The 15,368-nt window shown below is 45.9% G+C and overlaps 1 protein-coding gene across 10 annotated transcripts in view; it reads left to right on the top strand.

Moving 5' to 3' along the window:
- The window catches only part of mtss1lb (MTSS I-BAR domain containing 2b), a 179,177-nt gene that overhangs the window by 148,952 nt on the left and 14,857 nt on the right, over window positions 1-15,368 (top strand). Inside the window, exons 8-13 of one of the 10 annotated variants that reach the window (XM_041192293.1) lie at window positions 453-560; window positions 3,542-3,639; window positions 6,204-6,411; window positions 9,651-9,770; window positions 14,065-14,241; window positions 15,112-15,277. In XM_041192293.1, the coding sequence (XP_041048227.1) occupies window positions 453-560; window positions 3,542-3,639; window positions 6,204-6,411; window positions 9,651-9,770; window positions 14,065-14,241; window positions 15,112-15,277 (877 nt within the window). Of the gene's footprint in view, window positions 1-452; window positions 561-3,541; window positions 3,640-6,200; window positions 6,412-9,650; window positions 9,771-14,064; window positions 14,251-15,111; window positions 15,278-15,368 lie in introns of all 10 variants that reach the window. The other 9 variants (XM_041192290.1, XM_041192291.1, XM_041192295.1 and 6 more) reach the window with 9 other exon arrangements.

Below are 15,368 nucleotides of genomic sequence, written 5' to 3'. Positions count from 1 at the left end.
ACCTCTTGATTAAATTCCAGTCTGTAACTCACTCCCAGGTATCCATTATTCTATATATAAACTATCTGAACCTCTTGATTAGATTCCATCTACACAATTAGATTCCGTGAACTGACTGCCAGGTTAGAGTGGAAATCGAGAACACTGCACTCTGTGTCCTAAATAGGTCAAGAGGCTATGCCAGTGTGGTCTCCCTCTGTTGCTCACAATTAGGGGCTTTGTGCTGGACAGTGTGAGTGTGTAGGTGAGTGTGTGGATTTGTTCATGGCCATGATACACTCGAAGATTGTATTTACTCTGAAGTATTGCCCCTTGAAACAAATGCTGTCCGTTTCTATGGTAATGTACCCCTAAATGTGTCACCATCATTGGCAGAGGACTAGAGAGGGGAGGGTGTGGATATGGAGTGATTTAACATGGTCTGGGAGGTTTAACCTGCTGTACTTTTCTAGGACGGAGAGATTGCGATGCTGGGGGAGATCACACACCTCCAGGCAATTGTTGATGATCTCATTGTTCAGACTGCAGAGCCACACAAGCTTCCCCCAGCCAGTGAGCAGGTAAAGAAAGATCTCACAGCTCCCTTTCATTAATGTGTGCATGAGCGTCTATCTGTGCACGTCCATCTGCCCATCCATCCGTCTGTGTGTGTGCATGCGTCTGTGTCAGAGATGAGCATCAGTGTGAATAATGAATGTGTGGCGAGTTCCCACCCTCAGCCTGAACTAATGTGCCCACTGACTCACTCAGCATAAAACTGCCTCACATTTGACACCAAGCAGTAGAGTTTCTGCTGAGTGACATTCATGTAATCCCCCCAGCCCAGGGTTTAATTGGAGTCTAAACCCCAGGTCAGGCCATTGCAATCGCTTTAGGCACCGACTCACGTTAGCTGAAGGCCAGCACAGAGGCTGTTTTAACCCTAACTTGTCAGATTTGCTCTTGATACCAGTGTGCAGAATGGAAAGGGTTTGAGGGCTGTAGGAGGTGTGTGCATGGTTTGAATAGTGTTGAGGGAGCTTTGCTTTATATTTAACCCCATGCTATTCCTGTCCTGTGAGTGTTTAATGGGGACAGTGTAGAGGGAGCTTTACTCTGTATCTAACCCCATGCTGTACCGGCCCTGGGAGTGTTTGATGGGACAGTGTAGAAGGAGATTTACTCTGTATCTAACCCCGTACTGTACCTGCCCTGGGAGTGTTTGATAGGGACAGTGTAGAGGGAGCTTTACCCTGTATTTAACCCCGTGCTGTACCAGCCCTGGGAGTGTTTGATAGGGACAGTGTAGAGGGAGCTTTACTCTGTATCTAACCCCGTGCTGTACCTGCCCTGGGAGTGTTTGATAGGGACAGTGTAGAGGGAGCTTTACTCTGTATCTAACACTGCACTGTACCTGTCCTGGGAGTGTTTGATGGGACAGTGGAGGGAGCTTTACCCTGTATTTAACCCCGTGCTGTACCAGCCCTGGGAGTGTTTGATGGGACAGTGTAGAAGGAGATTTACTCTGTATCTAACCCCGTGCTGTACCTGCCCTGGGAGTGTTTGATGGGACAGTGTAGAAGGAGATTTACTCTGTATCTAACCCCGTGCTGTACCTGTCCTGGGAGTGTTTGATGGGGGACAGTGTAGAGGGAGCTTGACTCTTTATATAACCCCGTGCTGTACCTGTCCTGGGAGTGTTTGATGGGGACAGTGTAGAGGGAACTTTACTCTGTATCTAACACTGCACTGTACCTGTCCTGGGAGTGTTTGATGGGACAGTGGAGGGAGCTTTACCCTGTATTTAACCCTGTGCTATACCTGCCCTGGGAGTGTTTGACAGGGACAGTGTAGGGGGAGCTTTACCCTGTACTTAACCCCGTGCTGTACCTGCCCTGGGAGTGTTTGATGGGGACAGTGTAGAGGGAGCTTTACCCTGTATTTAACCCCGTGCTGTACCTGCCCTGGGAGAGTTTGACAGGGACAGTGTAGAGGGAGCTTTACCCTGTACTTAACCCCGTGCTGTACCTGTCCTGGGAGTGTTTGATGGGGGCAGTGTAAAGGGAGCTTTACTCTATATCTAACCCCCTCCCATTTGATGATGGCCATGGTATTTGAAGTGGAAGCTTTTCATTCTCAGGAATATGTTCTCACCATGAAGAATACGTCAGTTTCATTATTTACCTGCATCATCAGCTGGGGACAGGTAGATACACATTGGGCACAGTCTTTGTATTATTTTGCCAGATGTGGCTAGGCCACCGTTTGTTGCCCATCCCTAATTGCCCTTGAGGGGGTGGTGGTGAACTGCCTTCTTGAACCGTTGCAGGCCATGAGGCAGGACTGAAGAGCTTTGACCTGATCCATTGGTTGTTGGATCACTTATCTCTGTCTATCACATGCTGTTTGGCATGCAAGTCGTCCTATGTTGTAGCTTCACCAGGTTGACACCTCATGCCTGGTGCTGCTCCTCATTCATAAGTTTTGCTTATAGCCCTCATATGCCTGCCAAGCCCCTGATTTCACACAGCATTATGCATAATCTGCAGAGCCTCAGCAACATGGCAGATGAACGACTGTTTTAGTGAAGGTTTGGAAGCTAGTAACAGTCTGGGGCAGGAGATCTATGGGCAACATGTGAGGACAGGGACAAAGAGAGGCAGCAAGTATTGGGCAAGAATACAACTCAAAGAACGTCACGTTTGAACTGAGTGATGCTCAGATCAGGTCACATCCTGAGTACAGTGTCCAGTTCTCATTCACATGGGGGACATGCGAGCACTTGGAGGTGGTTAGTGAAAGGTCACAAGGTCAACCTCTTGCATGTGAGGAAGGAACAAAGAAACCTAGGAGTGACTGACAAGCAACATGGAGGCTTAAAAGATAGTAAACGGTTTCAAAAGATGGATCAGGAACACTATTTCAAAATAATTAGCCCTGGGAGAGTGAAAAGCTTCAAATTAATAACAAGCAAAGTTAGTGCTGATATCAGGAAACTCTTAAAACGAGTCATCAACATGTGGGCTTCAGAGTGGAGCAAACCCTCTGGAATCATTCCATATCTGGATAAATGGTGTGATGGAGTGTCTGTATCTGGGTGGAAGATTTAAGATAAGTCGACTGACTGCCTTCCTATGCATCTGTCACCTGACGACAAGGTTATATTTAAAGGAGGCATAGGTAGTTCGAGAGAGTACCCTCGGGTGAAAGGGTAGACCGATGGAGCACCGTGGGGTGGGAGGATAGCCCGAGGGAGCACCCTTGGGTTGAAGGATAGTCCGAGGAAGCACCCTTGGGTTGAAGGATAGTTTGGGAGAGAACCCTGGGTGAAAGTTCTCAAGCTTGTTGAGAACAGTTTGCATTTAAAGAATCCACTGCAATGTGGTGGATTTCTGTGTAGAGCAGTTTTAAAATAAAAGAGATTTTTGTCATATCTTTTCATTCAAGCAGCTTTCAAGTATTAGAATCAAAGGTACATTCCCTGGACACTCATTCCCTTTGAGACTTTCTTTGTTCTTGATTATCAGCTATAACCCAGTCCCTCGCTGTGTTTGTCATGCAGGTGATTAAGGATCTGAAGGGGTCTGACTATAGCTGGTCCTACCAGACTCCACCATCTTCACCCAGCAGCTCTGGCTCTCGGAAATCCAGCATGTGCAGGTATTTCTCTTCATTCTTTTATGGCATGTGGGGATCGCTGGCAAGGCCAGCAATTGTTGGCATCCCTAATTGCCCTTGAACTGACCAGCTTGCTCGGCCATTTCAGAGGGCAGTTGAGTTAACCACATTGCTGTGGGTCTGGAGTCACATGTAGGCAAGAACAGGTAAGGACAGCAGATTTCCTTCCCTAAAGGACATTAGTGAACTAGATGGGTTTTTAGGGCAATCACCAATAGTCTAATGGTCACCATTACTGAGATTAGCTTTCAATTCCAAATTTTATTAATTGAATTTAAATTCTACCAGATGCCATGGTGGGATCTGAACCCATGTCCCCAGAGCATTAGCCCTGGCCTCTGGATTACTAGTGCAGTGACATTACCACTATGCTACTGTTTCCTCCATAATAGTATGTATAATTGACAGGTCAGTAGAGTGACCAATCCCCCCCCCCCCAACCCCACCAGAGTTAGGTCATATTTCCATCTCACTATCTCTCTCTCCATCGGACTTTGTCGCATCACAATGGCTTTGTGATAAGTTTCAGAGCCTCGAATACAGGAAGGGAAGAAATTACAGCTCTTATGACAGAGCATGAATGCTTCCCATGATTGGAGAAGTGGGGGCAACACTATTGCAATTCATTCACACGTACGGATCCATCCAAACATGTTCTGATCTCTCTTGCGGGGGAGTTTACACGTGATCGATCCCACACAATCACGGGCAAATGCCCCAGAAAAATTGCAATGGAGGGAAACCCTTCCTCAGTAAGCAGCCTGGGAATCTTTTCCTGGTCAGGCTGCCTGTGTCCATGAGACTTGGGCAAGCAGCAATGCCACTGTGGGCCTTTGGAGAAGATCAGAATCTTTGCTGCTGCAAAGCTGCTGGCGCTTTCTGTGGGACTAAGAGTAAAAAGTGACACATTTTCCAAAAACAGAAATGTGAATTCTTACTCGAGGGAAGGGAGTGATAAAAATTTTAACATGATCTTGAAACCTGTGTGAAACTACTGAATATTTTGAAGCTTTTCCTGCGTGCCAATACCAACTAAACCCTGGTCCACGGTCCCTGCAGTTTCCTTCAGCATTGTTAGTTTAAGTTGTAATTGGCCCCAACGACCACCAAACTATTAATTAAAAACCTATATACAACAAGGGCATTATTTAAGCTAATTTTTTTTACAAGTGGTCATGACAACCAGTCAATTATTTTACCGAGTCACTTCCATTTGAACAAGTCACCGATTCACTGATTGGCTTGCTGAAACTATGGGGCAGAGCTGTCAATTGTAGCCATGAACAAGTCATTGAAAGATGCTCAATGTGACCTGAAGGATCCTCTAGTGGACAGTCCCTTGCACAACCAAGGCCCAAAGGTTAGGCTGATGCCAAGCCTTGTCACTATACCACATGCTTCACCTCCTGTGAGCTCTTGTTAGCCACTGCATGTTGATTGTAAGCGATTTACTGGCGTTGATGTACGCATTTTCATTTAGAGAGCATGTTCTTTAGTGATAAATAGAATCAAGCAGCACAGAAGAAGGCCATTCTGCCCATCATACCTGTGTTGGTGCCTTGCTAGAACTATCCAATTAATCCCAGATCCCTGCATTAATCCTGTAATTTTTTTTCCCTTCAAGTATTTATCCAATTCACTTCTGGGAATTATTGTTGAACCTGTTTCCCCCACCCTTTCAGGCAGTGTTCCAGATCACAACAAATCTGCGTTTAAAAAATTTCATTCTCCTCACCTAAGTTTTTTTGCCAATTACCTTAAATCCGTGTCCTTTGATAACCAACCCTCCTGTCATTGGAAACAGTTTTTCCTTATTTACACTATCAAAACCCCTTATGGTTTTAAACCATCTATCAAATCTCTTCTTAACCTTGTCTGCTCAAAGGAACAGCCCCAGCTTCTCCAGTCTCACCCCATCACTGAGGCCCCTCTGTCCTAGTACCATTCTAGTAAATCTTGTCTGCACATGTTCTCTAACCTTGACATCCTACCTAAACTCCCATGCCTAGAGTTAAATGTAAAGCTCCAGTTGAGGTCTAATTGGTGATTAATAAAGGTTTATCATAACATCCTTGGTTTTGTGCTCTATTAATAAAGTCCAGGACATCTTCCCACTGTCCCTGAGAGATTGCATTGGTAACTTAACCGTGCCCAGGCCTCGCTGATATTTTTGTGGGCCAGGTTAGCTCTGTCTTTCCCTTCTTTTCTGCAAGGGAGTGGCCTGAGCTCAGATTGGGGGAAATGGCCATTGGCAATTGATGCCCATGCCACTACACCCTGCAGTACCATCCATTTGAGACATGTTGCTGACCAATCCTATGTGGCAAGCTAAGGGAAAGGGAGGAGATGAGAAAAAAGGAAATGTGCCAAGTGAGAACCCATGATCATCATGCCAGCACCAATGCTAACATCCTTGCCCATGCTTGTTTTGTAGTTTCCTGCTTTGTCTGCGAATTATCTTTGTGAGTCTGATCCTGTCTTAAATTGTCTCCTTCGCCTTCCCTCCCTCACACCCTTCCACCCACCACACCCCTCCCCCCCAGCAGTGTAAACAGTACAAACAGTAGCACTTCTCGCTCCAGCGGTTCCCAAACTCACTCACCAAGTTCAAACTATCGCTATCGCAGCTTGGCCCATCCTGCCAGCTCCAGCAACCGCCTCTCTAGTGTCTCCTCGCACGACTCCGGCTTCATATCCCAGGACGCCATGTACTCCAAACCACCGTCGCCTATGCCATCGGACATTACCAGCCAGGTAAGTGCACCTCAATTTCTTACCTCTGCATTTCCACAGGTGACATGTTCATCCAGGTGCCTGGAGTCTCAACTAAACCAACGTTATTGTGTTGTGTGAAGTTTATAAACAAACAAGGTTACATTTATATAGCGCCTCAGTATACCCCAAATCACTTTACAGCCAATTAAGTAATTTTGAAGTGTAGTCATTATTGTAATGTGGAGAAACACGGCAGTTAATTTATGCACAGCAAGCTCCCACAAACTGCTATGAAATAATAAGATAGGGTTTTTTTTGTGATGCAATTTGAGGGATTAATATTGGCCAGAACACCTGGGGGAACTCCCCTACTCTCCAAAAAGTGCTATGGGATCTTTTATGCCCACCTGAAAGGGTAGACATGGCCTCACTTTATTATCTTAACCAATAAGCAGAGCCTCAGACAGTGCAGCACTCCCTCCGTGCTGCATACAAGTGCCAGCCTAGATTATGTGCCCAATTTTTGGAGTGGGACTGAAACCCACAACCTTCTGTGTGAGCGAGTACTATCCGCAAAGCCAATGTGACACAAGATCAGAGGAAGCATAGGTTAACATTTAGATACAGATAATTCATCAAAATAGGTCTTCATCACACTTGCACGCAATTTGCACTCCACACAACAAGCTCAAGTCTGTGAAGTACATGCATATTTCTTGGAGGTAAGATCACATCATTATTCCCATTATTGAAACTTATCAATAAGTAATTTAAAGAGAATGTTCACAACATAAATGTTCTAGACCTACAGTATGACTTGCATTTATAAAGCAACTTAAACATTGGTAAACATCCCAAGGAATTTCACAAAAGCGTTATCAGACATGCTAAACCAAAGCACAAAAACCTAGGCTCACACTCCATTGCCAGTACTGCTTTCGAATGAGATGTTCAACTGACGCCCTGTCTGCCCTTGCAGGTGACATAGAAGATCCCCTGGCACTATTTCAAAGAAGAGCAGGGGAGCTCTCCATGGTGTACGGGCCAATATTTACCACTCAATCAACATCACAAAAAAAGATCACATTCCTGATTATGCCGCTTGCTGTCTGAAAATTGGCTGCTGTGTATTTTGCTTTTATCTTAAGTGTATTTTTTTATTCTTTCATACGATGTTGGCATCGCTAGCTAGCCAAGCATTTTATTGCCCATCCCTATTTGCCCTTGAGAAGGTGGTGGTGAGCTGCCTTCTTGAACCACTGCAGCCCATGTGGTGTAGGTACACCCACAGTGCTGTTAGGAAGAGAGTTCCAGGATTTTGACCCAGCAACAGTGAAGGAGCGGTGATATATTTCCACATCAGGATAGTGAGTGGCTTGGAGGGGAATTTCCAGGTGGTGGTGTTCCCATATGTATCCACACATTACAACAGTGACTGCACGTCAAAAGTACTTCACTGGCTGTAAAGCACTTTTGGACATCCTGAGGTCATGAAAGGTGCTATAATAAATGCAAGCCTTGTTGTTTTCAGAATGTTCACAGTTCAAACTGTCCAAACCTGGAGCACACAGCAATTGACTGAGAGAATGTTCATAATGCTAACGTTATAAACCCACTGGGCTTTCACAGCAAGCCCTTCCATACTTGAGTTTTGTCCTGATCTTGTTGCACTGCACGATGAACATGAAGCATTAACAAAACTTGTGCAAATTCAATGACTACGCTTTTCCTGGGATGCTTCCATAAGGAAGTTTCTTACAGGCCAACAGTGCCAAAAGTATCATTAATTATGTATGTTGCTTGGATTGCTTATTGAAATAGTTCCTCAAGACCATTCTAAATTCACACTAAAATATAACAAGGGGTCTACATAAGGCCGTGGATTCATTCTGTTCAGGCCGTTGCTTTGTTCAATCAAATGCTATGCCGTTTTGTAAAACAGAAAATACTTCATACAGAACATGAAGACATCTTTATGGCTTCAGGAAAGTTCTGAATCTTTGAGTTTCTGCCAACATGTAGGTTGACTGAAGTTTGTAACATGCTGTTGTTTGCAATACATACAAATAGGTTGCTCCTTACTGATCCATGGTGAGGCAGAGTCTTGACACAGTGTTGTACAGAATGAACCACTTTGATCCAATTTTACTGACCCACAGCTGACATTGAACCGGACAGTCTCTGCCAGGGATTTGATCTTAATGTTACCATGGTGCCATTCCATGGCAGGAATGGGAATAACAAATTGGCCAGCCTGGATAATGGTTGAGGCCCCAATCAGATCAGCCAGGATATTGTTTAATTGGCAGAGCAGGCTGGAGGGGCTGAATGGCCTACTCCTGCTCCTAATTAGAATATTTGTATGGATGTTCACGTGGAAACGCTCCATCTTCCTCTCTGCTGCCTGGCTCCCACACTCCATTTTATTCTGTAGAGGGCAGTGAGGTGCAAAGAAGGAGACAACCATTAACTTTAGAATTAAGCACAGCACCACTTTAAAGGCCCTCCCATCCCCACCCATCCCTCCCCATCTCCCTCCCCTCCCCGTCTCCCTCCCCTCCCCGTCTCCCTCCCCTCCCCGTCTCCCTCCCAACCCATCTCCCCCTCCCCCCCACCTCCCCCTCTGCCCCTCGCCCTTTTCCCCTCCCCCCTCGCCCTTTTCCCCTCCCCCCTCGCCCTTTTCCCCTCCCCCCTCGCCCTTTCCCCCTCCCCCTCGCCCTTTTCCCCTCCCCCTCGCCCTTTTCCCCTCTCCCCCCTTCCCCCTCCCCTCTTGTACTTGGATTGGATATCACAACTAATGCTTTGATGCTACATGTGATTGGTCATTTATGGTATCAGTCACACCCACTGATGTATAACGAGAGTAGTCTGGGAGATCAGTATATCCAGTCACTACTCCACTTCACAACTGAAGAGTTACCCTGCTTTTTTACCCACTCCAGCACAGTTTTAGGAAAACTAAGAGTTGAGTTGGAGTTAAAATTGGTGCCATGGTTTATTTGCCTGTCTCACCTATCTAAACTGGCAAAGTTTACCGAACTGTTACCAGCAGCTTGGAAGTAAACTCATGCTCATATGGCTGGCAAGCTATCAGTAGCCCATGCTGACCCTTTCCCATTCAACTTAGCAGCCTTCAGCTCCAGAACTGTACAAACAAGCTGGTCCAGACTCTGTTCTTTGTAGAACATCCCTGCATGTTTGAAAATCTAACCAGATGTGCTCTCTTCCCCTTTTATTGTTTCCCTATATCATGTCCTTTGACCCTGGATGCATGACAGAAGTCGTCGAGCTCAGCTTCCTCTGAGGCATCGGAGACGTGTCAGTCGGTTAGCGAGTGTAGCTCACCCACTTCGGTTAGTTCTAGCTCCACAGCAGGAGCATGGTCAGGCGGTGAAAAGGTGAATCATCCGTACACATCGCCAATTCTCTGACATTGGGGCCTGCAAAGCCAGCACGTAAAATCAGACAATGTCACCGGGATAAAACGGATTAATCCACATCCCAATGTTCATTCATTTCAGTGTGTTTGGGGACAATTTGGGGGTCCCTTTTTGATACTGTAAGCCTTGGAAGCATATTTTTTTTAAGATACGAAGGTGATTCGGTATGCAGATGAATTTTACTTCTGCCAACGTCTTGTTCATTTTATGCTAAACCATATGGGACTCAATTACTGTGAGCACCACACTCACTCGCTAATTATTAAACTTCAGTTATTACAGTTCCACCTCAGGATAGCTACCAGTTCAGAACTGATAATTATGGGAGGTTGTCAGGATTGTGTTTATAAGATATATGTACAGTTGCAGTGTCTCAAATCCAGCTGCCCAAACACTGGCGATGTCTGAAACCTGGACATTTTTTAAGCGGCCACCCTGTAATTTTTTACTATTATTAGATGAGTAAAATAACCCTCTGGCCTGTTTGTCTGGCTGCTGCATTGACGCTTTTTACACCTGTCTTTTCCCGCACTTTGAGTGGTCTGAACAATCCTTGACCCCACCTGACCTGGCCCAAACCACCTGACCGGAAAACCAGCACAGACTGGATGCCAGGTTTGCTGGTTTTGCGACACTTTATTTAGACCAAAAATTAAGAGTTCGAAAGAATAACTAAATTGTTATTCCATAGGCAATCTCATTCTAGGAGGCTACATGTCAGTTGGCATGGAAACTAAATCCACTGTTCTGGGAACTGGGACTGAATCAGATTGTTCAAATAGAGCAAACTTTACCCTGTATCTCAGTCAGTCTAACCTAGGAGTCCTCGGTAGTGGTATTGGGAGCATAGGAACAGGAGAAGACCATTCAGCTCCTCAAAACTGTTCTGTCATTGATCATGGCTCATTTGTTCCTCAATTTTTCCGCTGTTTCATATCCCTTGACATCGATTGTCTCAGAAGATCCAATTGTTCCCCCAATATCCATTGCCATTCAGAGGAGAACGTTCCAGGTTTCCACTACCCTTTATGGGAAGGATTACTTTGTGATTTACTCCTGAATGACCTAGCTCTTGAATTTAAGATTGTGCTCCCTTGTTCTTAGCTCCTCTGCCAAAGAAAATAGCTTTTTCTTATCTACCCTACCAAATCACTTTCTCTTTAAAAATACCTTAATTAAATCGCCTCTCCAACATCCAGACTTGAGGGGACATAAGTCAGGTTCATGCTACCCTGGCTCTTCTAATTTAACCCAGAGATGGGCAATAAATGTTGGCCCAGCCAGTGAAGCCCACATCCCGTGAATGAATTAAAAAAAAAACCACTGTAGCAATCTCTAATTCTGCCTCACCAAGGCCAATATATATCCATCCTAAGGTGAAAATGCAAAGTGTTCCGCTCCCCAGAACTGACAGCCCTCACAAAGTACCTAAAACAAACTCGAGCTCAATCACTGGAGGAAACCAAGTGATTAGCAAAACTAGAATACCCTATCGTGTTAAGATATTACTAAAGAGAAACCTTATAGGAAAATCCAGTTAGACAACTGCAGTTTTGTTGCTGATTATTTAATTGGTTATGCAAATATTGACTCCAAATATCTCCATGCCCATTGGAGGGTTATGGTTATGTGAGGGATTGGGCCTTTGTGAATACTTTGAAAGCTTACAGTATTTAACCATAAATTTTGCTTGAATATTTCCAAGGGGATATAACTATAAAGATTTGCAGCGCTGACTAGAGGTTTGGCTGGTGGGTTGCTGGGGAGCTGATAAACTTTTGGTTTCTCTGGTTTTGGAGGCCCAGTGCTTGTACCCACATTTCAAGGGAATGTTCCAAAAAAAACACAACTTGTCATCAATGCAACAACCCTCTCTTATCCTGTTAATATGGAACTGACTGGGAACGTCTGTCTCTATAGTGTTGGTTTGAATTGTAGCTGTGGTGATTGAAGATTGCAGCCACTATGAAGACATCGTGCTGCACATTTGCTTTGGATTTTAATACTTTGGGAAGGCAAAGCCATAGGAACTCCTGCCCTTTAATACTGAGAAATCCCTTCCTAGTTTGGCAGAATCACCCTCTGTATGGGCTGAGTTGCTGATGACCTGATGTCGTGATTGAAGCAAAGATCACAGTGTAGATTTTCAACCTACCATCCTTGTATATTGCTGGTGTTGCAGATTGCTTCAATGGATTCTGTAATGGTGGCCAATTGCAACCATCTGGTTACAAGCACCCCTCTTCACCTTGTTACCAAGCTAATTTTCTCTAAGTGTCAACCTGCATCTCTACCCAAGTCTGATGTAGGATTGACCCAGGTTAACTAAGCCTTTATGGAACTGGGTCACTACAATGATGTGGTGATACTCCCTCACGACCCCAGTAGCCCGGTTTCAATCGCGAACCTGTGTGTGGGAATTTTCTGTGAGGAAGCTGCCATCCAGAGACACAAGAGGTTGGCATACCTGTGGCTTGAATGACCAATAACCATCTTCTACCACCTCTCCATAACAAATCCAAACTTTGGGTTTTTATTGTTGAATAGCCCAGTACAAATTTGAATGGTCAGGCGCTTATCCTGTTAAGGCATCAGATGGCCTAACATCTCACTTAAGTTGTGGTTTTGCTGGCATTTCCTTTGAAAACCTTCCCGTGGCTGTCCACTTGTTGCCTGTGCTGATATCATGTTCTTCCATCTGCAGTTCATGCCTGGGTTTGTGTATTACCACCTTCCTAGTGAGTGCTCTTCACCTGCGTTCTCTGGCTCTGCTCCCATCACCCCTGACACAAGGGCTGGCAGTAGGCCCAATCCTGCTGTTTTCCCTGATCCCCCTCCCTTTAATCACTCCCTTGGACCTGGCACTGCCCTCTCATCAACGGTTCCTAGCTGGAAGGTTTGTTTCATCACCATTTCATTTTGCTTTGTTTAATTTTTGCTTCTCTCTCGTCACTCTCCTTTCATTAATTCAACGTTCCTTCCCAGTCATTTGCATGAGTAACCTCACGATTGTGCCATTAACACCCCTCTTTTGGCAGCTTGCTTTAGTGCAGTGTGCATTATGCATGGCAACTTGGGATTGCCTAAAGCTGAAAGCTGGGGCGAAGCAGAATGGAGTGAGGAGATTGGCCACTTCCAGCGAGTCCATGGTGGTGATGGCTGAAAGTGTGGGGTGGGGTTGGGGTGGGGGGGGCGGGGTGGTCGTTGGGGAGGTGTGACAGAGGAAGGAAAGAGGTAGGGGAACAAAAAAATCGCAGCTTAAAAAAAAGCAGGGAGGAAAAGGCCAAGAGAGATAGAGAGAGAAAAACTGTGCAGTGCAGAGGAAATGAAGCCACAAAATGAAGATGCCCCAGCGTGCAGAAAAAAAGAATGAGGTGATTCTGGAAGCAAAGACTTAGACAAATGGAATGAAATTCTCTGGGGGTGCAACTGAACTTTGGTAGGGGCACAAAACTGATGGGCAGAGATCTCTTATTCACATGGCTTAAGTCATTGACTTCACTCCCTCTGTCTCAAGCTTTAACAGGTTCATGTGAAATGGGTCCACTTCTTGTTGCGAATGATTTCAACAGAACAAAACCGCCCTTAAAAGATTGCCGATGTGAAAAGAAAAAGCCAAACAGCAGTAACTAGTGCTTGATAGCACCTCTCGCACAACCCAATGTCCCAAGGGCTTTTGTCCAAGGGGCTCGGAGGAAGCTGAGTCGGGGACTGGAAGTATAGGTCTGGGAAGTGAGGTCAGTTTGGAAACTCTACCGCTGAGTGTGCAGTGGGAGGGAAGGGGTTCTGCTAGGACCAGAGCTCAAAGCTGTCTGCTGGGAAGGTAAAGGAGAAGATATTAGTGGGGGAAGGGGTGGGGAGGGGGAAGTGGGGTGGGGTGAGGGGGTGTAACATGAGGACAGGGATGTTGAAGTCAAATCACTGGCAGACAGGAAGATAAGTGATGGGTGATGGGTGAGTGGAACTTAGTGCAGGGGAGGGACACTGGAGGCAGGAGAGAGCCTAGGTAGCAGAGTACTGGATGTCAGATGAAGAATTCATGGGGTCCACTCTCTGCTGTGACACCTTTATGCAATCCCAGAATGCCATACTCCTTTAACTCTTAAATAGCTGCCTCACCGTGATATCGCAACAAAATTAAATCTTTCACTCCTTTCCCTGTTGCAAACAATTACTCTCTTCACCCCGCCCCCCCACCCCCTCTCGCCACCTCAAGATTTCTATTCACTGGGTACTTCCCTCGACTTTCCAGGACTGGTCAAAGCCTGGTCCTTATGACCAGCCAGTGGTGAACACTTTGCAGAGGCGCAAGGAGGCAACGGAACGTTATCGGGAGGCAGAGGCGGTCTCAGCCACCATGGTCTATCCGGGGATTAGTGTGGAGGAGATACAGAGGCCCCGCATGACAGCAGCATCACTTGCTGCTAAGGTACAGTATGTGAGTGCACCATCTTTACAGATCCCCCTATTCCCCGACCTTTGCGCCCAGTTACTTTGCGGGTTAAGGTGTCAGGATCTTGCTTTCAAGACGTGCCAGTACCTAACCCTCAATATGGGATGGGCCTGTACCATGATCACAGGTATCCAAGTGTCAATAATGCATCTGCCGTACATAATTCAGCCCACGAGGAAAAACATAAGAGCAGGGGTATGCCATTCAGCCCCTCGAGCCTGTTCTGACATTCAGTTAAAACTGTACATGATGTGTCCTTTCATTGGTAGGTACAGAGAATTAAACAGCCTTTATGGTAACCTCCAGCCCTGCTATTCCTTGTACCTTGTCTCTATTCAGGCCCCTGGAGAGCCCTGGGGGGCTTTCTGCACAGCTACCTACTTATTACACTGTCTCTATTGGCTACATACGAGGCAATCCATCATCCAACCCGGGAACTATGGTGACATTGCCAACTGGTATTTAAGGGAAAGGTGAAGAAAAGCACACCCTGTTGGCTTTAACTATGGATAATGAAAACACAAAAATGCTGCAAATGCACTGCAGGGCAAGCCATAGATTGTTGGACCTTCCCAACCATAGAGAGGGCAATCGAGTTCAGCTCTGACAGCCTGCTCCTCTCTCAGTTCTAATCCAATAAGTGGAGGTACATTGGGCAAATACCAACCTTCTAAAGGGGAGCAGAAAGGGCCAATACAGGCCACTGAGAAGTGGAGCAAAATCGGGTAATCCTGCCACACTCAGCAGTAGCTATCTCTTAAAGGCTATTGAGAAACCTAGTGCTCCCCTTAATTAGGGGGAGACAATCTGTTTGTTTCCAGTAAGCATGTCTCATTCGTTTCACAGCATGGGGATGAAATCTCCACAGCAGCCAGTGATCTCGCTATGGTATTGACCCGTGGTCTGAGCCTGGAACACCAGAAGAGTAGCCGCGACTCTCTGCAGTACTCCAGCGGTTACAGCACCCAAACCACCACCCCATCCTGCTCCGAAGACACCATTCCCTCCCAAGGTACTTCCGTCAGGAGATCTCTCTGTGCCCCCTTTCCAGGTGTTTACCTTCTGCAAAAGTATCACACTAAGCATCAACCGAAGACCAGAAA

Source organism: Carcharodon carcharias, chromosome 7, assembly GCF_017639515.1.
Source record: "Carcharodon carcharias isolate sCarCar2 chromosome 7, sCarCar2.pri, whole genome shotgun sequence".
Classification (NCBI taxonomy): Eukaryota; Metazoa; Chordata; class Chondrichthyes; order Lamniformes; family Lamnidae; genus Carcharodon; species Carcharodon carcharias.
Note: the sequence above shows the minus strand (reverse complement) of the source record. Positions and strands in the feature narration are given on the sequence as shown.